The 25,749-nt window shown below is 39.2% G+C and overlaps 2 protein-coding genes across 4 annotated transcripts in view; one reads left to right on the top strand and one right to left on the bottom strand.

Annotated features, from left to right (window-relative positions):
* The window catches only part of ZYG11B (zyg-11 family member B, cell cycle regulator), a 32,222-nt gene extending 17,971 nt beyond the window's left edge, over nucleotides 1-14,251 (bottom strand). Inside the window, exons 1-3 of one of the 3 annotated variants that reach the window (XM_042463790.1) lie at nucleotides 6,915-7,019; nucleotides 5,088-5,253; nucleotides 3,236-3,990 (exon numbers count right to left, since the gene is read on the bottom strand). In XM_042463790.1, the coding sequence (XP_042319724.1) occupies nucleotides 3,236-3,990; nucleotides 5,088-5,253; nucleotides 6,915-7,004 (1,011 nt within the window). In that variant the 5' untranslated portion in view covers nucleotides 7,005-7,019. Of the gene's footprint in view, nucleotides 1-3,235; nucleotides 3,991-5,087; nucleotides 5,276-6,914; nucleotides 7,020-14,091 lie in introns of those variants that run through there. The other 2 variants (XM_042463793.1, XM_042463791.1) reach the window with 2 other exon arrangements.
* Nucleotides 14,252-16,743: 2,492 nt separating this feature from the next.
* LOC121928705 (cytochrome c oxidase assembly factor 7) lies at nucleotides 16,744-20,947 on the top strand. Its single transcript, XM_042463789.1, has 3 exons — nucleotides 16,744-16,954; nucleotides 18,849-18,989; nucleotides 19,820-20,947. The coding sequence occupies exons 1-3, from the start codon at nucleotides 16,849-16,851 to the stop codon at nucleotides 20,269-20,271; spliced, it is 699 nt and encodes a 232-aa protein (XP_042319723.1). The 5' UTR covers nucleotides 16,744-16,848; the 3' UTR covers nucleotides 20,272-20,947.
* The last annotated feature ends 4,802 nt before the right edge of the window (nucleotides 20,948-25,749 follow it).

The following is a 25,749-nucleotide window of genomic DNA, read 5'->3' as shown; positions in this document are numbered from 1 at the left end:
CTCCAATTTATTTTTGTTTGTTCAAACACAAGAGATAATGCTGGAAACTGTACACACTAAACTGTTTTCCGTGTTTAACTTGTTCATTATTAATTACTCTAATTTAATCAGGCCTGTGATTGAGAACTGCTTAAGCTAAGCAATCCATTCAGAATAAGATCCTGTGCATAAATACTGTGGATTAAGTGCTACTGAGTTCAAGTGACAGCAACTTCCAGCTAAATGGAAATAAGATACTGTAGCTAGCTTTTTCTGCATGAAATATTGCAATCTAGCTTGTGCTAATACCTGAAAATACCTGTTACTGATCCACATTCATAATGGTTTCATGAAATCTCTACCCACTAAGAAATTAAATATTTCCTTGATGATCATGAATTCTCATACCTGTATTGTTCTGATATTTTATTTCTGTCAGGCCATCTTCTGTAATTTCATCCACATCATCTATACTATGAATACCAAGACAGAAGATAAACCTGACCAACAGAAGCTTGATCAAATATGCACATCCAACAAAAATTCAGCATTTCTGAATTCTTAGATGCTATAAATATTGAACCACTGGAGAACTCTGATACACAAAAACACTGCAAAGTGCAGATGCAAAATAAGTGGTCCACACAGCCCAATGCAGAACATCCTACAATATATTATTTTATTTGTTACATTTATATACCTTGATCTTTCCCCCAGTGAGTTCAAAGTAGCATTCACAGTTCTCTACATGCTCACTTTATCCTCAAAGAAATTCTGTAACATAGGTCTGTCTAAGGGAAGATGACTGGTCCAAGATCACCCATTGAGTTTCATTAGAAGGGGAAACTTGAATCTGGATCTCTCAGGTTCTTCCTAGTACAACAGTCTAGGACAGGGTTTCTCAGCTAGGGTCCCCAGAACCCTGAGACTCTGTGTAAGAGATTACTAGGGGTTCCATCAGAAATTGTGACTGGAAAAAACCAACACAATTCAAGCTGTAGCTATAATTACTTTTATACAGGGGTTCCCTGAGACTTGCAAAGTATTTCAAGGGTTACTGTACATTAAAAAGGCTGAGAAATGCTGCTCTAGCCCTTACACCATAAATCACTACTTTTGTTTCAGATGATCCCATGTTAGAGCAGAGTTTCTGCAGAGTTCCAAAGCACTTCTATCTAGTTCAACAGTTAAAGTTTCATTCATATACACACTCATCTGGAAGTAAGGCTCAGTACAATCACTGGAACATTCTTTTTAGGAGACATGAAGAATATGATTTATCAACTACATTTCTATTTGTTCCACTACTGCCACAGGTACATGGATCCCAGAGTGGGGTGCTGGGGTGCTCAAGCCCCCAACTAGACAATATGCCTGAAATGATCAGGCAGATTGGATCACCAATATTCCTATGTAGATGAGCCCCCTGAAAAATTATCATTCAGAAGTGTACTAAATGATCAATCACACACACACAAATATTAAGATAGCTATTATAGTCAAACTCTCTCATTAATAACAATACATCCATGCAACTCATTCTGTATATAGTAATTTGAGAATAAATATTAATACTGTATTACAGTTTTGTATTAATTTGAGGATATCAGTTTTGTGTGCATATGTGTGTATACATATATAAACACACATACACTTTTATGTAAAAATGATGATTGTTAACCATCTGAAAAAATCAATAAAATAAGTATTTTTTAAAAATTAAAAACTTACTAATAAATTACAACACATGAAGAGGGCTTTGTGCTTGTAAGAGTCTTCTTATTTATGGATGACTGAGTGAGAGAAGGGTCTGTTAATGAGGCTGTACTTTTATTTTCATCACTATATTTTAAATGCTCTTAACATCTTAGATTAGTGTTGTTTTTAACAGGATAGTTTATTAATCTATAAGTGTTTTTATATTATTTTATTTTAGCTGTATTTCATTATAATCTAGTTTGTGAACCACCTTGCGTCTCATATTGAGAGATAGGTGGGATTCAAAATAAATACATAAGATCTGGGAATGCACTGTAAGCACTCTGTGAGAATTATTTATATATAGTAATATTTTAAAAAGCAGGCTACAGCTACTTTGGAACTGGAGTGATAAGCGGTTTGTATTATTCCTGTTTTCCACCTAGCTTGAAACTTTAATAGGACAATGAAATACAAGTGTAACAATCTGCTCTTTATGAGCTATTTCTTTAGAGCGCCTTTTGTTCTATAGAGACACTTTTACTAAATAAACTTTGCTAATAAAGTCTTCCCTCAAGTTTTTGCATAAACTTAGCAACCCAACTAAGGAGTATTTTTCAAACAATTTAGGGGCTATTCAGATACAGTGCAAGTAAAAACAAGCTGAACCTAATGTCATTGCAACAGTGCTGAGTCTCTGAAGAGTAAGAAACTTATGCCCTGGAAAAGAAAATGAGAGCCGGGGCCTCAAAAGAAGATATAATAAGCACTGTGTTTTGGACTGACCAGATATACACAGGGGCAAACACAGCACATAATTTCTGAACACCTGTTTTTCAGACAATTTTCCCTTTTAAAAGGTACCTCCGAAGTACTCAGAAAACTCTCAAGCTTAAAAAAAACTTTAAAGCATAACACATCACACTAAAGCTTTGCTACAAGAATTGTTCAAAACAAAAAGAAGCAGAGAAAAATAGCACACGTCCACTAGTGCCTAAGACTTTACCCTATAGCTGTTCTTTCCTACGCCTGCCGCACAGAGCACAGAGCAAAGTTTAAAGAGCAGTCTGAGAGATATTTTTGGTAGTAACTTTGAAAACTGGAGAAGACACCTGTACCTTTCATGGTTGTGTAAAAAGAAATTCTGACAGGTGTTGCTTGTTACATGGTTGCTTGGTAAGCAACTTGCTGAAATCCCCTATTCTACAGACACACGACATTTACACACATTTAAAGTTTCAACAGCTATAACCCCTTTGCCATCTGGCAACCTATTACAATCCTATTACAAGATTCAGGGTTGGGGTGGTGGGTGGGACACAAGACAAGGCAGCTCAAGTTCTTTCATGCTCTCTATTCCCTTCCTGGGCACACTATGCAAAGTGACATGGATACACATGGCAAGGACAGGGTGACACCTTTGGTGGAAAGTTCTTCTGGAACAAATATGTATCTCCATCCAAGTAATCAGAACTTACTGACTAATCAGAAAACTGTGAAGCTTTACCCAAACACAAAATCAAACTGATTTCATCACGACATTAGAATCAATACCAACCTTCAAGTTTCCTTCTCCAGTAAGAAATAATGAGTAGCCAGCATCAGTGGCTAAAAGACCCACAAACTGCATTGAGGGTCGTTGTTTAACAAATGCTTCTACAGCCTCATCAGTAACGTGTTTCCTCCCCGAGATGTCCAAAGATATAAGATTGGGCAATATGTCTTTCTGTTCTAATAAACGAAGTGCAATATCAGATGTGAACTGCTTGTCATCTGAAATGTCAAGATGATTCAGGAACTTTAACTCTCTGATAACATCCAAAATCTGAGTAGTGGTCATTTTCAAGCATTTCAGGTGGTGCATGGTAAGAGACTTGAGGCGATCCTTGCATGCAAGAAGTGCAGTTATGTCAGTGACTGAGGTGTTGGATATATCCAAGCTCTCTAATCTTGGAAGTGAAGCCACGTCAGCTAGATCTTCATTGTAAAAGAGAACATTGGTAATGCTCAAAGCACGAAGACCAGTCAGCTGACTAAAGCACCGTTCATAAGGATCTTCCAATGAAAGAGTTAATGAGTTCAGCACAAGGCATTGAAGGTTTTGCTGGATCCATTTATTGCTGCCAAGTCCACTGATGATATCTGTGATTGTAATGTCTGCGTTCACCCCAGTGGCGTCAAGCTCCACCAGTTTATGGTGACAGAAGGCTTTCCGAAAAGCCACTGCAGAGATTTTGGCTTTCCGGATGCAAGCCCTTTTCAAGCGCATTTGGTTGCCTCGAAAAATGCCCACAGTTGCTTCATTCAGCAGTCCTGTACCAGGGTAGGGGGGGAGGGGGTCATGATGATAAAAGGGGAAAACAACAGTAACATACTAATCACAGATTTTATTTCAAAAATGGAGAAGATGCCAAGTTTGGGAAATAGCCTTGCTATCTGAGGGTTTCTTGTCTAAGTTCTGGAGTGATGCCACAGCTAGGGAAGTCCCACCAGGTTTAGGACTGGGGCTACAGTAGAAGGAAGGGGTAGGTCTGCCACAAGAAAAAGGAGTAAACTAGACTCCTAATTTATCTTTTAAAATGTTTTAAATTGACCCTTTAATTTAATTCTGCTTTAATCTCTGATCTTGTTTTGCATTTTTATTGTACTTTTTGTTCAGTATTACTGTAAGCTGCCTTGACACCCCAATTGTGGGATAAAGATATGGTATAAATTCAATAGATACATTCATTAATAACTCTGAGGTTTTGCCCCTTTTGTTCTCCTGTGAGTGGTGTCAAGGAGCATTCATCAAAGCTTGGAAAATTCACATTCCTGGAATACAATTCCAAAATATCCCAGTGGTGGTGCTGGCTGGAGGTTTCTAGAAGTTATAGTCCAATGAATTAAATTTTCCAAACTCTGGTATGTGGCACTGGAAAAGTTCCAGAATGAACCATCCTGTGCTGTGTCTAAGCTGTGGATCTAGTAGGGTACCAGGACTAGAGTAAAAAACAACTGAGGCTTGCCACTTTGCCTAGCCACTTTGTCCTAGTGCTAGCATAGTTTCCACCAAACCCACATTCTGGATGGAAGGATGCTTGTGGGTAGGCAACAGGGCAAGGTAAGATCCTGAAGTAGGAATCTACAGAGATCTGCCTCCAGACTTCAAACATCACAAAATAATTTACATTCTTTAGCAAAGAAACCCTCTATGGTTTTATCCCACATTCCTACGACCAATTAGCTTTTAAAGACATAAATTTTGCTTGCACCACAACAGTTGTTGGCACCACAGGACTAGATGACAAATCAGAATAATAAAATGTCTTATGCAGGTTAATCAATAAATAGTTCAAACAGCTTCTTTTCCTAACATTTCATTTTACTGATTATGGAATCCCCAATTACCAAACCCAGAATTGTTTTACCGTGAAATGCCATTGTCCGCAGAAGTCGGTCAGCCACTTCTTGTGGAAATATCCCAGGTTCCTGCAAACACAATGTCCCATCCTGTCTCTCTGTACAGAACTTCTCAAGGTCAGACGTTAGGTAATTCAAACAGATGTCAAGCAAGGAATACGGTGAAGCCTCTTCCTGTCAGAGGGCAGATAATTGCCTGTTATTAAATAATTGTTTGGTTTTTAAAAAACGGAAACTGCATGCTACAAATACAATCATTCCTGAAACTTCTTTGCAGTAGGTGGCAAACGCCCATTGTTGTCATAAGGATATGAGGGGGAAAAACTACATTTGTCCCATACGTGGTAGAATTCAAAGATATAGCCATGTTAAGTCTGTAAAATCAGTTTGTGAAGAGATCTTGTAGCACCTTTCAGACTAACTGAAAGAAATGCATCTGAGGAAGTAGGCTTAAGTCTATGAAAGCTCATGCTGCCAACTTCTTTCTTTCAGTTTGTCTCAAAGATGCGACAAGATGTCTTTACACAATGATTTGTCCTATACAGTAGGACCTTGTTATCCGCTGGGGTTTGGTTCCTGGATGCCCTGTGGATAACAAAATCTGTGCATGCTCAAATCCCATTAAATATAATGGTATAGGAGAATGGTGTCCCTTGTATCAATGGCAAAATCAAGGTTTGCTTTTTAGAATTTATACTTTTTTGGAATATTTTTAAGCCATGGATGCTTGAATCTGTGGATAAAAATTCCGTAGATAAGGAGGGCTGACTGTACATTACTTTTAGAAAATAAAGACTTGCAGCTACAGATACACAGCATTTACACACATTATATTTCCTTGCTACTATAGTTACAATTGTGTGAACTAATTCTCTCAATTCTTATCTTCCTGTTCTAACTAAAATAGGTAGCTTTTGGTTAATTTTTTAAAAAAATCAGAATACTACAAGCTGCTGGCCTTTGATGCAAAATAAACCTAAGATACACTGCAAAAAAGAATTAAGTTAATTCTGAATAAAGACATTTCAATATTTTCATGTCAATATTTTCAACTGTAGGGCTAGCAAAATTACTGGGGGAAAGGGCTTGGAACTATAACTAATTTTTTTTACAAGCAAATTTACTATCCTCTGGTCAGAACTATGAAGAGCCCAAAAGCTGTACAAGTACCCTGTCCTCACAGTGCCAGGGAAACTTTCTGCTGCTTGCTTTCCTTTGGTTTTGTGCTGAGAACATTCACATCTTCTGATGCCAGTTTTCCTCCTCCAACAAAAGATCCCTCCCACAATACATAATGACTTCCAGGCCCTTATACTATATATATAAAAGAACAATATCAAATCTATTTGAATACAAATGCTCAAGGGGAGAGTTAGGTCTAATCTGCACTACAAAAACAATCCAGTTTGACACTATGTACTTTAACTGCTATAATTCAATGCTATGAAATTCTGTAGTTTTGTGAAATATTTAGCCTTCTGTGTCAGAATTTCCCAGCATCCCAGAATTTCATACCATTGAGCTATGAGTCTATGACAGTTGAAGTGGTGTCAAACTGCATTATTTCTGCAGTGCAGATTAGACCATAGCAAATACCAAATTAAACTTCCAACAGTGAGGGTTAAGATACAGTACATACTATACCAAATAAGGTCATGCTATCTATTTATTCTTTCCATTTCTAGACTATTTCCCAGCAAGCTTCTGAAGCAGTTTAGTAAGAATTAATAAAATAGGACAATAAAATTTTTAAATCCACAATATACAGCAGCAATGCACTGACAGAAATAAATAATTATAAAATAATTAATAAAATGGGGGGGGGTCAAAATTACCAAAATTAATATCTGATATCCCTGCTTCTGTCTAACATCTGGATAGTGACACTCCATATGGCAGTGTTGAGAAATAACACAAGCATTCATGGCTAAGCAAGTTTAAAAAAACAAGGACAGTTTTACAAGGCTGCTGAAGAACACTGCATAAAATGGAGTTTAAGGAGAGACAGTGTAAAGAAATCGTACAATTTTGAGCAGTAAATCACAATCCTGACTTTGTTAAGCGGGAATAATCTGTTTTACAAATTTTCTCAGAACATTTTAGAGTATGACAACAGAGGACGTTCAGCACTGATTATGCCTTTCAATATAGGTTTCATTTGCATTGCAGAAAGCATGCGGTCTGACACTGATTTAACTGCCAGCTTATGCAACCCTGGGATTTGTAGCTTGTTGCAGCACCAGAGCTCTCTGACAAAGAAGGCTAAATATCTCATAACACCACAAAACCCAAAATTCTATAGCATGGTTCCATGGCAGTTAAAGCGGTGTCAAACTGCATTATTTCTGCAGTGCAGATGAGGCCATAAATGCAGATTACTATTTTGCAAACCATTTCTCCTAGTAAGCCCTGGGAAATTTGACCTTTCATGTCAATCTGACAAATAGCATCTAAATGAGTTTCTGAAAGTCTCATAAAGTTGCTTAAGTAATACGCTAGAAAATATTGAGAAGTAGGAAAATTATTCAACTTCCTTGTTTAAATATAGTTCCATTATTCCTTTAGTCTTTTCAAAAATGTACTTATTCAGTATTTAAATAAATAGTATAAACCCTTCCAATAAGTACATTAACACAATAAAAGAACAATAAGATTAACTTAACCAATCTAACCATTAAAAGCAACTAGTACCTCTCATACAAAGCCAAGGGGAATAAACCAGCTCAAGCACAGGCCAAGAGCAAATGGTTGTTTAAGTCTACTTGAAGATTTGTAATGACAGGACTTGGTGGGTGTCAAGAGAAACCACTGCTCCATGCTATTATGGCAATGTGCTGCAGCCTGCAAAGAATATGCATCACATCACATGTAACAATCAAGATAATAGTGGGCTAAAACCAGACTATCTTCTTTTTAATATGAAAGATTATCCAGGTTATTTTTACTTTTTTCTTCTCATATCTGACATTTGCAATTATTTAGCTTTCACTAGTTTAAGGGAATAATGCAAACATAGTGACTCACCCTCAGAAAAAGAAGGTTCAATGGGCTAGTACATACTCCCCCAGCCAATTTTAAAAATAGTTGTGCCAACCACTTTGCAAACTAAGAGAAATAATTTCAAGCCAACACACTGATTCAGTTTAGCAGCCATTCCCTTTATTTCACCTTTAAGTATTTTGTGTCCTTTTGTTATCTTCAGGTGCCTCATGAAGGTTTCTTATTAAATTTAGAAGAGCTCAAAAATAAAATACATTCAAACTTGACCAAAAATAAATGTCTAAGGCATGGCATATAGTGCTCCCATTAACTGCAAAATGAAAGCTCTCTCAGTTGCAAACACAAGTGAGTGTAACTTGATACACTTGCTATTTAGAGCTTCCTTGTCTACATCCGTACTGCAGAAATAACCCAGTTTGGCACCACTTTAACTGCCATGGTTCAATATTATGGAATTCTGAGAATTGTAGTTTTATGAGAAGTTTCACCTTCTCTATCAGAGTGTTCTAATGCCATTACCACAAATGCCAGAATTCCATAGTACTGAGCCATGGCAGTTAAAATGGCTTGAAACTTGATTATTTCTGCTGTACAGATGCAGCCTTTGTTTCTCCAGAAAAGGATTTTTCTAAAAAAAATTTTTTTTAAAGAAAATAGACTGAATTTATGAAATGGAGAAAGTAGGATCTCTTATAGCTACCATAAGCACTGAACAGTAAAGGCTTACTTAATATTATCAATCTTCTTGCTGTAATCAATGAACAACTCACAGACTGCTCTAAAGCAGCGTGTGGTCTGGAGATTGTCCTCGCAGGTCACAGAGTTGATAGCAATAAAACTCTTGGTGGTTGACTACTAGTACCAGATATTTCACCCTAATTAATTAAACAGCAACAATGAGTTAGCAAGGTGCGTCAAAGGTTATAGTGAAGGTGGATTGATAAAAAAACTTCAGTCTGTTGGAAGAAGTATGCCTTGCTCATGTAGCAGCAACAATTATGGCAGATTGCTGCTTCAACAATCTGACAACCTTGGTTACCTGTCCTGCTCCTCAAACATTCCCAGCCCATTTCTTAATAATAATTAATTTCTTACTAATAATCTGGAAGCAGACCAAACATTTTGTTCAGAAGACACACTTTCCAGTTAGCATTATGTTTGAATAAATGCACACATAGGCTGGGGAACCAGCCTGGGATTGCGGTTTGAGTGTTGGTCTACAACTCTAGAGACTAGGGTTCAATTCCCAGCTTGGACATGAAACCCACTGGGTGACCTTGGGCAAGTCACATACCCTCAGCCTCAAGGGAAAGCCAACGGCAGACCTCCTCATAACAAATCTTGCCAAGAAAGCTCGAACAGGTTTGTAACATTAGCTTACTCCCTCTCTCTGCTGAATGTATTCTTGCTGACTGCAAGGATCTCGTCCTTTCCCCATATACATGCATTTCATTTTACTTCCATGTTGACTACTTTTTCTGCAGCCTATGGCCATACCAGCCTGAACATGCCTGATCTCGAAAGCTACTTCTTCTGCCTTAACGTCCACTTGTTTTTCTTATCAATTCAATACATATCACTGCTTGGAAAGTTATTAAAAAGTTAATACTCATCAGAGTCTCCTAAGTAATTTCTCATGTATTTAGTTATCTCATATCACATTACATTATTGACTGCATTCGTTGTTATTTTTATTTTCCTTTGGGGAGATAACCTTAGGAACCAGAAGAGAAAGATGTAAGACTTTGAAAATTAGTGTTAAAAGGTGTTTTAAAATGCTTAACAAAACAATAGTTTATTTATTTTTTAAGGGGACCCCTGCCCACAACATCATTCTTACTTGTTACTCTACTAAAGATGTATCCACACTGCAAAATTAAAGCAATTTGACACCACTATAACTGAAATGGCTCCATCCGTTGGAAAGTCCATCTTTTATGTAAGAAGGTAAACTTTTTAAAACAGATGCAGTAAATTACTGTATAATAAATGCCCTCAGCTTTTTTAGCTACTACAGCCATACATTTTTTATTTTAAATAATTTTGTCTATAGAAATTGATTGACCATGTAGATCCATATGAATAAATTATTCACCAAATCTAGAAGGGCAACTATCATATAATCTCATCGCACTTATTTTGATAGTAGATAATCAATTATTTTTGTATTCCTAAACCCTTCCAGAAACACAGTTCAAAGTTCTATCCTTAACATTTGTATGTACTCATGCATTTATATGATAAGCTTGAATATAATGTTTATATGATATGCTGGAACATAAATGTTTCTAATTGGATGCAAGGTAATTTTTCTAAACATTTTATTATTTTATGCTGGCTGTATGCTGTAATAAATTCAAATTCAAAGCAGAAGGTACGGTAATTGAAATGAGTCAAAGAATAACCAATGTAGTTTAAGTGTTTGTAATGTCAAAACTACAGTTTGGCTACTATAGTTAATTATTCTTTCTCATAAGATAGCTTGTAGCCGTTTTACCTGTCAAAGTCAATATATTCTTAAAGCAATCTGTTTTAAGGAAGGTTTCCATGTGACTTTAGTAAACTGATTAGTATATCCCTATTCAGATTGTAACAAGTAGAGCCAACCCAAGATCACCAAACACACATGGCTTAATATTGCTCTCTTTTTTCCTTTTTTTGTGTCTGCCTTGAATTGCAAAAATGGGAAGATGGCAAACAGCTATCAGGACACAACACATGTTTAGCAAACTGGAGCGGAGTATCACAACATGCTTGACACACAAAGGCAAACAAATGTAAAGGAGAACAAGGCTCATGTACTGTTAGGATTTATGCTTATGTAGACATAGGCATTTCTTTCTCTCCCTTCTGGAAAAACTGGGCCTACCAAAATTCTCTGGTCTATAGTTATTAAAAACAGAACAGCCCTGTCCTCCTTTGCATCTATTTGCCCATTTAAGAAGAGCTAATACAGCATAGTGGTTTGGGTTCTGGACTGAAAGAGATGACTGTTCATGTCCTTGTTCAGCCATGGAAATCTACTGGATGACCTTGAGCAAGTGACACTTTCTCAGCCTAACTTTGTAACACTGTTTTTATATTGTAACCCGCCTTGATCTTTGGAAAGGCGGGCTATAAATAAATAAATAAATAAATAAATATTATTATTATTATTATTAAAAGGAAGGCAAAGGCAAACTTTCTCTGAATAAGTAAATCCTATGATGAGGTTGCTGTAAATCAGAGTTGACTTGAAGGCACCAAACAATCCTATTAAGCCACTGTAATCCATAAAGTTCTCCTTCAGTGATATGATATCGAAAAATGTGTTTCTGAAAGTAGCTAAAAGGAAACACCTTTAATATGAGTCTATAATAATAATAATAATAATAATAATAATAATAATAATAAATTTTATTTATGTTTCCCCGCCTCTCCCAGTGGATCGAAGTGGGGTTATATTATTATTATTATAACACCATCACAGAATAGTGGCATGGTAGTGCAGCCATGCTGAGGCCACTGTGAAAGGTGACTTGAAGCAGAAACTGTAATGTGTAGGTGCGTGAAAAATGAGACAATTCTATCACACACTTTGTCAGCACACTGCTATTACAGTCATTTTTCATGCCATGTGTTCATATTAAGCAGCGAGCCATTTTCAGATATGATGTGTATTTGCAGCATGGCTGTCACCCTGGAGCCATTTTTGTAGTTGCTCCAATGCACGAAACTACCCTTACCTTTTTGTCTCCCTCTCTCACACACATTGGCAATTTTTTCACCACACAGAGATGCCTGGCAACCAACAACTATTCTTAGCACTCTTTCCAATGCCTAGCCAACTCACATAGCCAAAAAATCACTTTTGATAAACTGCCCCCCTAGTGTCATTTAACCAGCCAGTTGTACTCACAACCAGGGTGAGAAAACGTTCAATGCATGCTTAGAAGAGAAGAAATTTATCAGCACACTACTGGTATCAGCAATTTTGAACAATAAAATGAGAGTGGAGGTTAGACATCTCCTGGTACAAATACAGGTTGAGTCTCCCTTATGTGGAATTCCAAAATCCAAAATATTCGAAAGTCCAAAATATTCCAAAAACCAAACTTGTCCACATAGGTGGCTGAGATAGTGAGACTAGGAGATAGTGAGACCTTTGCTTTCTGATGCTTCAATGTACATAAATTTTGTTTCATGCACAAAATGGCTAACAATATTGTGTATAAAGTTACCTTCAGGCTATGTGTATAAGGTTTATACAAAACATAAATGAATTTCATGTTTGGGCTTGGGTCTCATCTCCAAGATCTCTCATTATGTATATGCACATATTCCAAAATCCAAAATTGTCCACATGGGTGGCTGAGATAGGGAATCCTTTGCTTTCTGATGGTCCAGTGTATACCAACTTTGTTTCATACACAATATCATTAAAAATTAATGTATATAAAATTACACAAAACATATTTGAGTTTCATGTTCAGACTTGGTTCTCATCTCCAAGATTATGTATATGCAATGATTCCAAAATCCTAACAATTATGAAATCCCAAATATTTCTGGTCCCAACCATTTCAGATAAGGGAGACTCAACTTGTACCTCAAGACAGCCATATCAGGGTCATGATCTCCACTTGAACATGGTGTGAGGTATTTCTTCATTAGGAAGTCCCTTTTTTCTCCTCTCCTCCACGTTTGCCTATTCCAATGCCTTCCTTCCAGCTATAACTCCCAGACAGGATGACCAGATGTCCTCACCACAAAGGAGGATAAAACATTTCCAAAAATGTAGGACATTCGAGAAAGAAAAAATATAGGACATGACCAAATAAAAGCTAAAATCACCCATGCTTAAGTCCTGCTCAAAATGGAGGACAATGTGACATTCCTCCTGGACAGAAAGTGGGAATGGAGGACATGCTCTGGAAAAGGAGGACAGCTGGCTACTATGCTTCTGGATTACCACACCTTTTCCTCACATCAGCCCCCTGGATTGTAGGATATGGCCACATAAAAGCTCAAAACACACGTTTATATTAAGCCCTGCTAAAAATGGAGGACGGTTTGACCATGCCTCCTGAAATGGAGGACATGCCTTGGAAAAGGAGGGTGGCTGGTCACCCTGCTCCCAGGTTACCACACCTTTTACTCCCATTAGCCTCTTGATTGTAGGACATGGCCACATAAAATAGCTCAAAACACTAAAAAGCGCTGCTCAAAATGGAGGACATTTTGAACATTGCACCTGCACAGAAGGTAATGAAATGGAGAGCAGGTCCTGGAAAAAGAGAACAGCTGGTCACCAAGCTCCCAGGCTATCACACCTTTTCCTTACAACAGCTTCTAGATTGTAGGACATGGCCACATAAAAGCTCAAAATACTCATGTCTATAATAAGTCCTGCTCAAAATGCAGGATGGTATGACCATTCCTCCTGGACACAAGGTGGTTAAATGCAGGTTCTGAAAAAGGAGGACAGCTGGTCACCCTGCTCCTAGGTTACCACACCATCAGCCCCCCCCAGATTGTAGGACATGGCCACATAAAAGCTCAAAACACTCATGTCAATATTAAGCCCTGCTCAAAATGGAGGATGGTTTGACCATGCCTCCTGGACAGAATGTGAAGAGATGGAGGGCATGCCCTGGAAAAGGAGGACAGGTGGTCACCCTGCTCCTGGGTTACCACACCTTTTAACTCACAGATTGTAGGGCATGGCTACTAGATAGGGACCATTTACTCAAACACTCCTTATCCACTATCACCACCATTTTTGATGCAGAATCAACCCGAGGCAAAAAAAATCCCTAAAGGCGTGAAGGGTTTCTCTATAATTTCCAAAGCAAGATACCCTGAAGGGAGTGGGATGGGGCAGGATGTTCCCAGGGAGGATATTCCCAATTAGTCTAGGAAAGAAAGTGCTCCTTCTTTCCTTCCCTCCTGCCTCCCTCCCCTGAGCTCCCTTGATGGTGTCTCCCTCATTCAGGGATGCTGCTTTGGCCCCAGCCTCCCTGGGCCACTCACCATGGCTGCTGCTGCTGCCCTGGGACCCCCTCAGCCTGGTCCTTCTCTCCTGTGGCTGTGGTGGTTGTGGGGCCCACCCCAGAGCCCAGCTGTCACCCTCGACCTGGAAGTGAATGGCCTCTGCTTCAGCAGCAAAGCCGGCCTCGAGGAAACAGAGGGGGAAGGAAAAAACCCACACACACAACACACACCACACTCACACACACAACAAACACTCTCTCCCCTTAAAGGAGACGAGCTCCAAGTCTCCAGCAAATAAAACAACAATAAAATTGCAATAAACTGCAGCCTAATCCCAAAATATGAAGGCTACCTTATTCAGAACTGAAGGGGCATCTATCTGCATTGGGAAAATAAAATGCAGACTGATACTGTTTTATAAAGGCTGCCTTGGGATATGTGTGTGTGTGTGTGTGTGTGTGTGTGTGTTGCAAGCTGCCTTGGGTGTCAGTCTGGAAGAAAGATGGGATAAAAATTAATTAATTAATTAATTAAAATAAATCCTGGGGGGTTTGGAGTTTCACCACACACCAGGCCTTGTCGTTTTTTGTATATACACTCGCCCCTCCAAATTTGCATTATTCACAGATTTGATTAATATGTTCTCTTTAGGAATATCTAGGTCCTCCAGTGCAACTCTATGGTCAACCTTTAACTAAAAGTTGCACTGAAGGGCCTAGAGATTCCTAGAGAGAACACTCTGCTAGGCATTTCTAGCTCCTCCAGTGCAATTCTATGGTCAGTGTCTGCTGGATTCCTAGAGATTCCTAGAGGGGTGTCCACTCAGGTAAAAACATGGCGTTTTTGCTGTTTGTGGTGTTTCCACATTCACGGGGGTCTTGTGCTGCTAACCGTAGCGAACATGGAGGGACAAGTGTATATATATGCTGCCTTTCTCCCCAAAAGGGCTCACACGCGTATTAGAGTAAAAACTATGCCCAAGAGTGCTGGTGCCTCTGTTTATTGTTGGGAAGGTTGAAGTGGTTTGGGATTTATGGCGAAACTATCATGGGTTGGTGTTGTTTTGTTTGCAAGGTTTGTTCTGAAGGGGTTTTGCCTCTGCCTTCCTCCAAGACAGAGAGAGTGTATCTTGACCGAAGTTCATCCAGTGTGGTTTTATGGCTGAACTGGGAAGTGAACCCTGGTCTACAGAGTCGTAGTCACACAGGCTCCACTGACCAAACTATAAATCCCAGGAGAAAGGTCCAAAACACCCTGCAGAAACAATCCAGTTTGAGACAGCTGTAACTGCCCCTGGCTCTCTGGTAGGGAAATCTGGGAACTGTGGTTTTGTGAGACATTTAGCCTCCTTTGACAGAGGAGAGCTCTGGTGCCACAACAAACTACAATCCCCAGGATTCCCTAGCATTGAGCCAGGGCAGTTAAAACGGACTCTAACTTGATTATTTCTGCAATATGTTTTGGCCCAAAGTGGGGTCAAACTGCATTAGTTCTCCAGCCTATGGTTGCCTCAGAAACCCCTCTGGGATTATTGGGGTTGCCATAAATCAACAGGGGATTTGAAGGTACAAAGGGCCCGAACAGACAGGTCAAAATAAAGCTGCTTAGGGTTCAAGTTGGAGGTATGCTGTTTAAATGCTACACGCATTATTCCTAAGACACCAGAAACTGCGCCAAAGCAGTCCTAAAGACTGGAGCGCAACTTTGGTGCAGCTTCTGGCCTCTTAAGATGCGTGTGTCATTTAAACAGCATACACGCAAAGTGACCTGAAGCAGCTTTATTTTGGCCTGTCTGTTCCAGCCCAAAGTAACACAAATGTTTTTTCTTTCAGTCTTCTTTTTAGCTGAACAAAATTGGAAATTAGATTTCCATGTCACAGAAATAAAATTCCAGAAGCCAGAGTACCATACACACACACTAGCTCTTACATTTCCAACTTTTATTTTGTTTCCAATATATATATATATACACACACACATATACATACAGACACATATACATACAAACACATACACATACACTGATCCCTCCATATTTGTGGGTTTGATTATTCACGGATTTAATATGCTCTCTCTAGGAATATCTAAGTCCTCCAGTGAAACTCTATGGTCAACTTTAACAAAAAGTTGCACTGAAGGACCTAGAGATTCCTAGAGAGAATACTCCACTAGGCATTTGTAGCTCCTCCAGTGCGGTTCTATGGCCAGTATCTATGGAGGAACAAACATACATACATACATACATATATATATATATATATATCACATTTCCAACTTTTATTGTGCCATATATATATATGGCCCCCTTTAAGGGTTGTGCCCAAGAGGTGTGAAGGGAGCAAAGTCACACAGGAGAGAGGGTTTGCTCCTGGAGGGTGCATCTACACTGTAGAAATACTGCAGTTTGGTATCGCTTTAACTACCAAAGCTCCATCCTACAGAACCCTGGGATATACAGTTTGGTGAGACACCAGCAGCCCTCTTTGGCAGAGAAGCCTAGAGGCCTTGGAAAACTCCAAATCCCAGAATCCCACAGGGCTGCCTTATTTCCCTAAGACAGATGCAGCACAGGAGGAGGAGGCGGGCGGCTCTTTACGCGAACGCTGACGCAAAGTGCTGCATTTCCTTTCCCTTCCCTCACTTCCGGTTCCTGAAGAGCCCGCCGGAAGTGGCTCATTTAGGCGACGGACCGGGTCCGCTCTTGATTCCATTCCGACTTCCGCCAAGAGGGAAATGCTTTCTTGGGACGCTTTCACCTTTTGAAGGAGGAAGGAGACAGGAGCGGGAGAGGAGGAAATGGCTGGGCTGATCAACTTCGAGGATGAGGAGGAGGTGAAGGGCTATTTGGAGAACCTGGGGGTCGAGTACAGCTTCCAGTGCTACAAGGAGAAGGAGCCCGACGGTGAGGAGGAGGAGGAGGAGGAGGAGGAGGAGGAGGGAAGACGCAGGGCACTGGCTTCTCACGTCATGTGTATATATGTCATACACACACACACACACACACACACACATATATATATATATATATATACTGGATATCTCCTACATATATATATATCCTAGATATCTATATATCTCCCATCTATAGATATAGATAATCTCACATATATATATATGTGTGTGTGTGTGTGTGTGTGTGTAACATATTTATACACTCATCTCTCCATATTTGCAGTTTTGATATTTGCAGATTTGATTATTCATGGATTTGCTTAATATGTTCTCTCTAGGAATATCTAGGTCCTCCAGTGCAACTCTGTGGTCATCTTTAACTAAAAGTTGCCCTGAAAGACCTAGAGATTGCTAGAGAGAATACTCCACTAGGCATTTCTAGGGCAGTTCTATGGCCAGTGTCTGTCAGACGTTGACCAGAATTGCAGCGGAGGACCTAGAGATTCCCAGAGAGGTGTTCTCTCAGGTAAAAACATGGTGTTTTATATTACTTGCGGTTTCCCATATTTACGGGGGTCTTGTACCCCTAACCCTAGTGAATATGGAGGGACAAGTATATATAAATCTCCTATAAGCATTGCCCCTTATGGTCCCATCCACACTGCAGGAATAACCCACTTTAATGGCCCTGTCTCAACACTAAGGAATCCTGGGAACTATAGTGTTTGTGAGACATTGACCCTTCTCTGGCAGAGAGCTCTGGTGTCACAATAAACTACAAATTCCCAGGATTACCTAGCACTGAGCCAGGGCAGTTAAAGCGGTCTCAAGCTGGATGCTATTTGCAGTGTGTTTTGGATCTCTCATTAAAAACATTAGAGCCCTGGTGGCGCAGTGGTTAAGTGCCAGTACTGCAGCCACTTACTCACTGGCAGGCCTCAGGCTAGGAGGCTAAGACACTAATCCTCTTTTGCATTAGCCTCCCAGCCTGAGGCCAGCCATCAGCACAGAACAATACACATGTAACTCACTCCTGCATTCCCAGGCTCACACAATATACAGACCCACTTTTTCCAGGCAAGCATTCTCTGAAGATGCCAGCCACCGATGTTGGCAAAATGTCAGGAAGAAACTCTTCTAGAACATGGCCACATAGCCCGAAAAACCCACAAAAAACTATGCATTTTCACAGCAAAATTAGTGGCCTAGCTGTGCCCATTGCTTGAAATGTCAGTTCTGGCTAAAGCAACACATGCCTTGATTACATCCTTTTTCGACTACTGTAATACACTGTACATGGGGCTGCCTTTGGAAACTGCAAAAACTTCAGCTGGTTTAAAACCTCTCAGCTAGAATGCTAACTGGGGCCAGTTATAGGGAGCATATAACTCCCTTATTAAAACAGCTTCATTGGCTACTGATTGGTTTCTGGGTACAATTCAAAGTACTGGTCATGACCTATAAAGCTTAGATCCAGACAGTTTGAGAGACCATATCTACCCATACAAACCCACCAGAGACCTAAGATCATCAAGAGAAGGGTCTCTCTTGGTCCCACCACCATTGCAGTCTTGCCTGGTGAAGACATGAGAGAGAACCTTCTTGGTGGCTGCTCCCACCCTCTGGAATGCCCTTCCATTGGAGGCTAGGCTGGCCCCCTCCCCACTTGTGTTTCATTGGCAAGCAAAAACACTTTTATCCAGACAAGTTTTTAATACATAATACATGTTTGCAATTTTATATTGTTTTTATTTGATGTTTTTAATTGTTTATTGTAAAGTTTTTAAAATGTTTTTATTTGTGAGCCACCTTGGATCCCTTTCAGGGAGACAGGTGGCATAAAAATTAAATAAATAAAGTATGACCATGGTTCTTGTCATGTATGTTTCATTATAAAACCACAGGCTGTCACCGTCTGGCTGAATACCTTGAAGGAGTAAAGAAAAACTTCGAGGCAGCTGCTAAAGTGCTAAAGCAGAATTGTGAAACTAATTTACATAGTGAAAGCTGCTACAAACTTGGAGCTTATTATGTGACTGGAAAAGGTAATAAAGAGCTTCTTTCTGTACAACCCAGGTTATCTCTAAAAGTAAGACAGCTTGAATAGTGTACCTGGATATGTGTAGATAAATGAGAGATTCATGTAAAACAGTTGAAATAATAAGCTTTAAGCTGTGAAATCCTCAGTTCATATATTACACAAGATAGGAAATCATTAGAGGTCACTTGACTGTAATATGGAAAAATAAAACTGAGGTAGTTTTTTGTGGGTTTTTCGGGCTATGTGGCCATGTTCCAGAAAAGTTTCTTCTGACGTTTCGCCAGCATCTGTGGCTGGCATCTTAAGAGAATCCTTTGCCTTCTCAATTTTTCCAGGCAAAGCATTCTCTGAAGATGCCAGCCACAGATGCTGGTGAAACGTCAGGAAGAAACTTTTCTGGAACATGGCTACATAGCCCGAAAAACTCACAAAAAACTATGTATGCCAGCCTTGAAAGCCTTCGACTTTATAAAACTGAGGTAATTTACAGATACATTATAAGAATTACTTAGATTAGGGAGAGGTCTGTGTAAATCAAAGTTGGGCAGATTTCACACTATCAGGATGTGTCTGGGTTTTTAAATCAGAACTCCTCAAGACCCACCAGTTGAGGGTTGGTGCATAAATAATTAAAATGAAACAGTTTTGAAACCAGGAATTTATTGAGAATGAACTTCATAGTTTTTCCATAGACAAATCTAGTCTTATTTTCTTCAAACAGTGCTTATTTCATCATTATTTAGGAAGTCAGAGATCTTTGCTAGCCTACTGAAAATTGCCCAAAGTGGTAATAGCCCCAAATGTATTTTTTTCCTTTCCCAATTTTCCTTGCAGGTGGCCTCCCTCTAGACCTGAAAACGGCCTACAATTGCTTTTTGAAATCTTGTGAGAAAGGTGGGAAGAAATCCACAGATGCTTGTCACAATGCTGGATTGCTGGTACATGATGGACGAGGAAATGAGGACGAGAAGCCCAATGCACTCCTTGCTAGGGACTATTACAGTAAAGCTTGTGATGCGGGTTATGCACCAAGCTGTTTTAACCTTAGTACAATATATCTTCAAGGAGCCCCTGGCATAGCAAAGGATATGAACCAGGCATTGCAGTATTCTCTGAAAGCATGTGATTTAGGCCATATATGGGCATGTGCCAATGCTAGCCGAATGTATAAACTGGGGGATGGCGTTGAGAGGAATGATGTCAAAGCAGAAACCCTAAAGAACAGAGCAAAAGACTTACACAAAGAACAGCAGATACCTTCAAGGTCTTTAACATTTGGAGAATAAATCCAGTCAAGTGATCTACTCAGAAGATCCATTTATGTGAACAAATTTTTCTGTAATCTGTACAAACTGTTCTTGTATATCACAAAAAAAAAACCCTACATTTTGGGATGTTGACTCTGGGGTTGATGTAACTCACCTAAAAGATGAACTGTGATAAATGTCATATTTAAAGCTAGAATATGAAAATAACAGTTGCTTGTTAGAACTTGATTCTTCAATGTGTTGAAAAAGCAAATTTTGTGTAAGATCTAGCAATGTATATAAAGCAGTGGAATCTATTTTCTTGGCAAAGCAATTCTCTTTTGAAGTGAACACCTCTATTTAGTTCCAGCAAGCAGAGAAAGTATTCTTGGGTGGTGGAGGGGAAGGGGGAGGCTCCAATCTTGTATACCTCTAACAGCAGAGATGGGACTCATGGTGCCTTCTTGATGTTGAACTATATACCTCCCAATGTTTTTCACCATTGCCTGCTAGGCAGAACTATTGGGAGCTAGAGTCCAACAACATCTAGAAGGCTACATGTTTTCCACCCATACTTAACAGGGACAAAGTTCTATTGAAATCCATGGAACCTACTTCTGAATAGGCTTGCATAGAATCATGTTTAAATGATCCTACTCAGCTGCAGTACTATGCAATGACATGCAAGAAATTAAAGTGGTTTGCTGAAATTAAAGTGATTTACTAGAGTGTAATTTTTGTGCGTTTTTGTGCCTTTTTAGACAAATGTCTTCTAATATAGTTCATATATTTAAAAATGACAGACAGTTTGTGCCTTGAGGCTGACAGGCAAAAGACAAGGTGCACAGCTGGGAGAAAATGGTGATCAGTTGGTTCTGTTACCATCAATGTAGTGAGTTGGGGTCAGGCTGATCTTTTCTTGCCATGAATGAGATAATACAACTGGCACTGCAGCCATTGTTTCCTAGATTAGTGGCAGAGTCCAAAGTGTGTTTCCCTTCAACTCTAATCGGAGTACAGCAAGAAAAAAAAATTAAAAATAACTTTTTAAAGCAGTTTGTCAGAGCATTGCAGTACTAGGCTGTCACTTAGGTCCGAAGCACACTGCACAAATAATCCAGTTTGAGATCTCTTTAACTGCCCTGGCTCAATGCTAGGGAGTTCTGGGAACTGTAGTTTTGTGAGACATTTAGCCTTTGCCAGAAAGCTCTTGTGCCACAATGAACTACAGTTCCCAGAATTCCCTAGCATTGAGCCAGGGCAGTTAAAGTAGTCTCAAACTGGATTATTTCTGCAGTGTGTTTTGGACCTAAGGTGTTGCTAAATAAATCCAGTAATGATGTTTGTATCCAAATAAATGGTTCATTACTCCTACCAATGATCTGAACAAGAGAAAATATGGTTGCTTCTAGTCAAATAAGGCAACACAGATTATTTTAATTTCTTTTTTAGTTTCAAGGCTGTTTTACAGAGTACCAAGCAATCATGATGTGAGCCATGCAAAGACAGCTGACACCTGAGGGTGCTCATTTCTGTGCTTCCAAAAAATGTGTGTGTGTGTGTAAAATTAGAATGTACTGATTTGATCTTGATGAGAAATTTAGAAATTAATAGTTTCCAAAAGGAATAAATTGCACCTCACTATAGTGGAGAAGACTGAGTGAGTGATCTGTGTACCTGCTCAGTCTGCTATATATTGAAGGACAGCCCCAAGAACCCTCTTTTCCCTCCAGCTAGTCTTTATTCTTAAACGACCAGACAAATAGAGCAGGGGAGGGAACCTTTTAGTGTGTGATGTTCTCCATCTGACCCATAGAAGTTTCCCACATATTGCTGACTTGAGGAGGCTTCCTCAGGAGCTTTTCCCTGGAGTCACTCCTTTCCCATCTTGTTGGGAGAAGAGCTCTCTTTATGGCTAATCAGAGATAGCAGGGACGCCCTTGCATGTTCAGATAGTGCTTTCCTCTACTATCAGTGTTTCATTCCTCTTTTTTCATATGGGGAACGAACAAAGCTATGTTCTTAGTCCAAGTCATGCCTTCATTGTCATATGGCCTAAAGAAAGGAATTTCCAGTATATTTTCATAACCTTGAAATGGAGCATGTTTTCATACAGAAGCCTGCCTTCTTACTGCCCTCCAGACAAAGGGCTGCCTTCTGTAAAACAGGAAACAAGACCACCTTGTTTGTGACCATTAACATTATTTCCAACCCTAGCAGTGACTTCAGTAAATACCTTTTTCTGTATGAAATGTCTCTGAGAGGGGAGATGGGAATGCTCATCCAGAAAAAAATGGTCTTTTCTCAGCTTTGTCCAAAGAATTTCAATTTATATTCTTCACAGATTGTTCTGGATAATATTCTGCTTGCTTGCTTGCTTTGTAGGTTGTTACAAATAGTAATTAGCTCGGATGCTTCTGTACTGTAAAACAACTTCAGCAGCTGAGCCAGTGATCTCTAGTATAAGAAAACTATTCAGATATAAGTTCAGTGGGTTTTGCTCTTGTGTAAGAATGTCAAGGTTTGTTGCCTCAATCATTTACTTTGAGAAGTATTATCGAGATGTGACTGGTAATTAATTTTATTAGTTCCTTCAGTATAGTCTAGTAATAGGCTATTCCTTTTTCTTTTTTCCTGTCACTAGGAGGCACTCAGGTTTTAAAACTGACATATTCAGTAGTTTATTCTTGCTATAAGAGACCCTTGGGAAATAGTTCATTTCCCTTCAAGATGCTTACTTGAAATCTGAGAACGGGCCCATTTGCAGCATAATGTAACTGGTACGGCAGTGTACAATATGTAACTTTGGAGTCAAATAACATTTTTGACAGTTTTATACCCAGGTTTATTACAATACATATTTATTACCTGCATTACTTAATAACAGTGTTTATAATGCCCTTTCCACTAAATGGTAAAAACAACAAACATATATGGCTTTGAAACACCAGTATAGGGAACAGGAGCCTGCTGACCAGATCTGATTTGCTGCTCTCTCTAATTGAGCCTTCAAAGGTTCCCTGGTCACCATTTCCCAAAATGACACCACCTCAAAGGAGAACCTGGCTTTGGGCTTTCCTGGCTTTCCCCCTCCTGCAATGGGAAGTAGACATGAGACTAAACCCAATGGCTAGTCCCAGCTAGAATAATTCCATAGTAATTTGTTGAATGGTGAGTCAACACTTACATTAAACCTATTCATTTGGTGGGTCTGCTTCAGTTGGGACTAATCACTGGATTTAGAGGAAGCAAAATATGGTACTCTTTAGCATGCCAGAGATTCTAATATGGGGCTGCATTACTTACCCATCCCTTACAGTGTATATAGTGGATGCTATCATGCTACCAGGCTGGAACTAAATTTGCTGAACTTTTTTTTAATTCCCCTTTAAAAATGGTCTTTATACTGCCAGCTGTAGCCTTTTGTGACTCAAAATTATAAAGATTTTTTAACAATTTATTTTAAATCTGATTTTGTTTTCTTTTAGCACTAACAATAAACTTTGTATTTTATGGGGGATGTATTTCAGAGGTTGCTTACAGTCAAATGTGGGAGTGTTGTTTTTGCCATAGCCTTAGGACAGATACACAGATACAGCTTATGGATCCATTCTCCATTGCCTCTTTCTGTTTAAATTTCCCTTTAGAGTTCAGGCTGGTTGCTTTGTTTTGGGGGCTTTAAAGTACAAGGTGTTGTCTTCTGATTACAAGTCAGTTTTTATTTCTACTTCCTTAATTGTTGTTGTGTGACCTCAAGTCATTGCCAAATTATGGCGACCCTAAGGCTTTCATAGCAAGATTTGTACAAAAACAAAAAACAAAAAAAAAAGGGGGGGGGGAGGTATCTGCATTCATCTGAGGCTAGGAGAGAGAGACTTGTCCAAGGTCACCCAGTGTGTTTTCATGAACAAGTGGGAATTTGAACCCTGGTCTCCAGAGTTGTAGTCCAATGCTCAAACCATTATACCATGATGGCTCTGACATGAGGCTTCTCTCTATACACAACCATACAAATAATTAAACACCATCCACTTGTTCTTCAAATTCCAGTTAAGGAAATATCTCTCCATACTCCATTGTAAGGCAAAAATCATTTTAGTGCTCACCAGTTTCAAAATTGTAAATTAAGTTTGGCATACCAGGACTGATATCCCATACCCTTGAATATTTTACAGGTGAAAACCATGGCACATGTGGCCAAGCAACATTACAGTATGACCAAGACTGCAAAAGGTATTAATGAAGGACACTCGTTAGTAGAGGCTATAGCAATTTACTTTCACCTGAGCCATAATTCTGCCTCCAACTCTTCTCTTCCCATTAATGACTTAACTGAGTGCAAAATACTTTTGCAGCTTGAAGTCAGTTTGCAGCAATTGAAGTAAGCTGAAAAAAAGGGGGGAAAGCGGGAAGAGTATGAGAGAAATGAACATTTTTAGAGCAGCTGAAAAAGTGAACTATCCCTGCCAAATCGGGACAGTTGGAGAGTATGATATACATTATTGGAAACATGATCAATAACTAATTTCACCACCACCCAATTTTGTACAAATATATGCAAATTCTCCTATGAATCAATAATGAGAATTGTCTGCTGATATTGTGTGTTGATTATTCCTACTGTAGCTTTTCAGAAGAACAACCTGAGTGCTGGTATATAACACTGAAGAACAAGATAAAAACTGGTAGGCTGCAGCAACAGATGGCAGCAAAGATCCTCATATGTTAGCTCTTCAGTGGTAAAGAAGAAAAATTATCAGGCACAGCAGTAACAGAGATAAAGAAGAGCATGGTGAAGGTAGTGAATATTATGGTGTCACTCTTCATTGTTCTTATTTGAAACACGGCTGAAACAAGAAGAAAGTGCCAGTGCATCTTACAGAGATAAACAAAAGGGAAGAGGTCAAAGATAGAATGCTACATTTTGCAATGATGAATGTAAATGGCATATACAAACCAAGAGGGAAATTGGACAATTTCAGGAGCAAGAATTACTAAATGATTCAGAGGAGTCACAGGCTTTTATATGATTCAGAAATTGAGTAAGGAATTGGGGTGACTTGAGCTGTTGGTTTTTCTGTTCCCACTATAAAGTATTTATTCACTGGTGTGCGCTGGGGGGGAAAATCAGAAGAGGGCAATGTGAAAGAGGCCCAGCTAAAGAGGTGGGTGTGATTGATGAGATAAAATTATTCTAGACTGAAAAAACGACAGCTGAGGGCTCAGAGAAGTCCTCACATGTGAAGGGGTGAAGAAGTTCCAAAACTAGGAGGCACTGGATTTAAATAAGAGTTTATAAAGGTAAGAGGGCACTGAGGAGATAGAAGAGAAATACAAAGATAAAAAACAGTTTAGTGAGAAAGGAGTGTAGCTATGTTAAGGAAGAACACAATTGGATGGAAGAGTACAGATTGAGTCTCCCTTATCTGAAATTCCAAAATATTCCAAAATCAGACATTCTCCACATGGGTGGCTGAGATAGTAACACCTTTGCTTTCCGGAATTCAATGTTAAAAT

The sequence above is a fragment of the Sceloporus undulatus genome, chromosome 4 (assembly GCF_019175285.1).
Source record: "Sceloporus undulatus isolate JIND9_A2432 ecotype Alabama chromosome 4, SceUnd_v1.1, whole genome shotgun sequence".
NCBI classification, from domain to species: Eukaryota; Metazoa; Chordata; class Lepidosauria; order Squamata; family Phrynosomatidae; genus Sceloporus; species Sceloporus undulatus.
Note: the sequence above shows the minus strand (reverse complement) of the source record. Positions and strands in the feature narration are given on the sequence as shown.

Bases quoted from the DNA above. Each gene is read 5' to 3' on its own strand.
- LOC121928705 (XM_042463789.1), top strand. From the start codon at position 16,849: ATGGCTGGGCTGATCAACTTCGAGGATGAGGAGGAGGTGAAGGGCTAT. The intron at 16,955-18,848 runs GTGAGGAGGAGG...ATAAAACCACAG, and splicing joins CAAGGAGAAGGAGCCCGACG to GCTGTCACCGTCTGGCTGAA. The intron at 18,990-19,819 runs GTAATAAAGAGC...TTTTCCTTGCAG, and splicing joins TTATTATGTGACTGGAAAAG to GTGGCCTCCCTCTAGACCTG.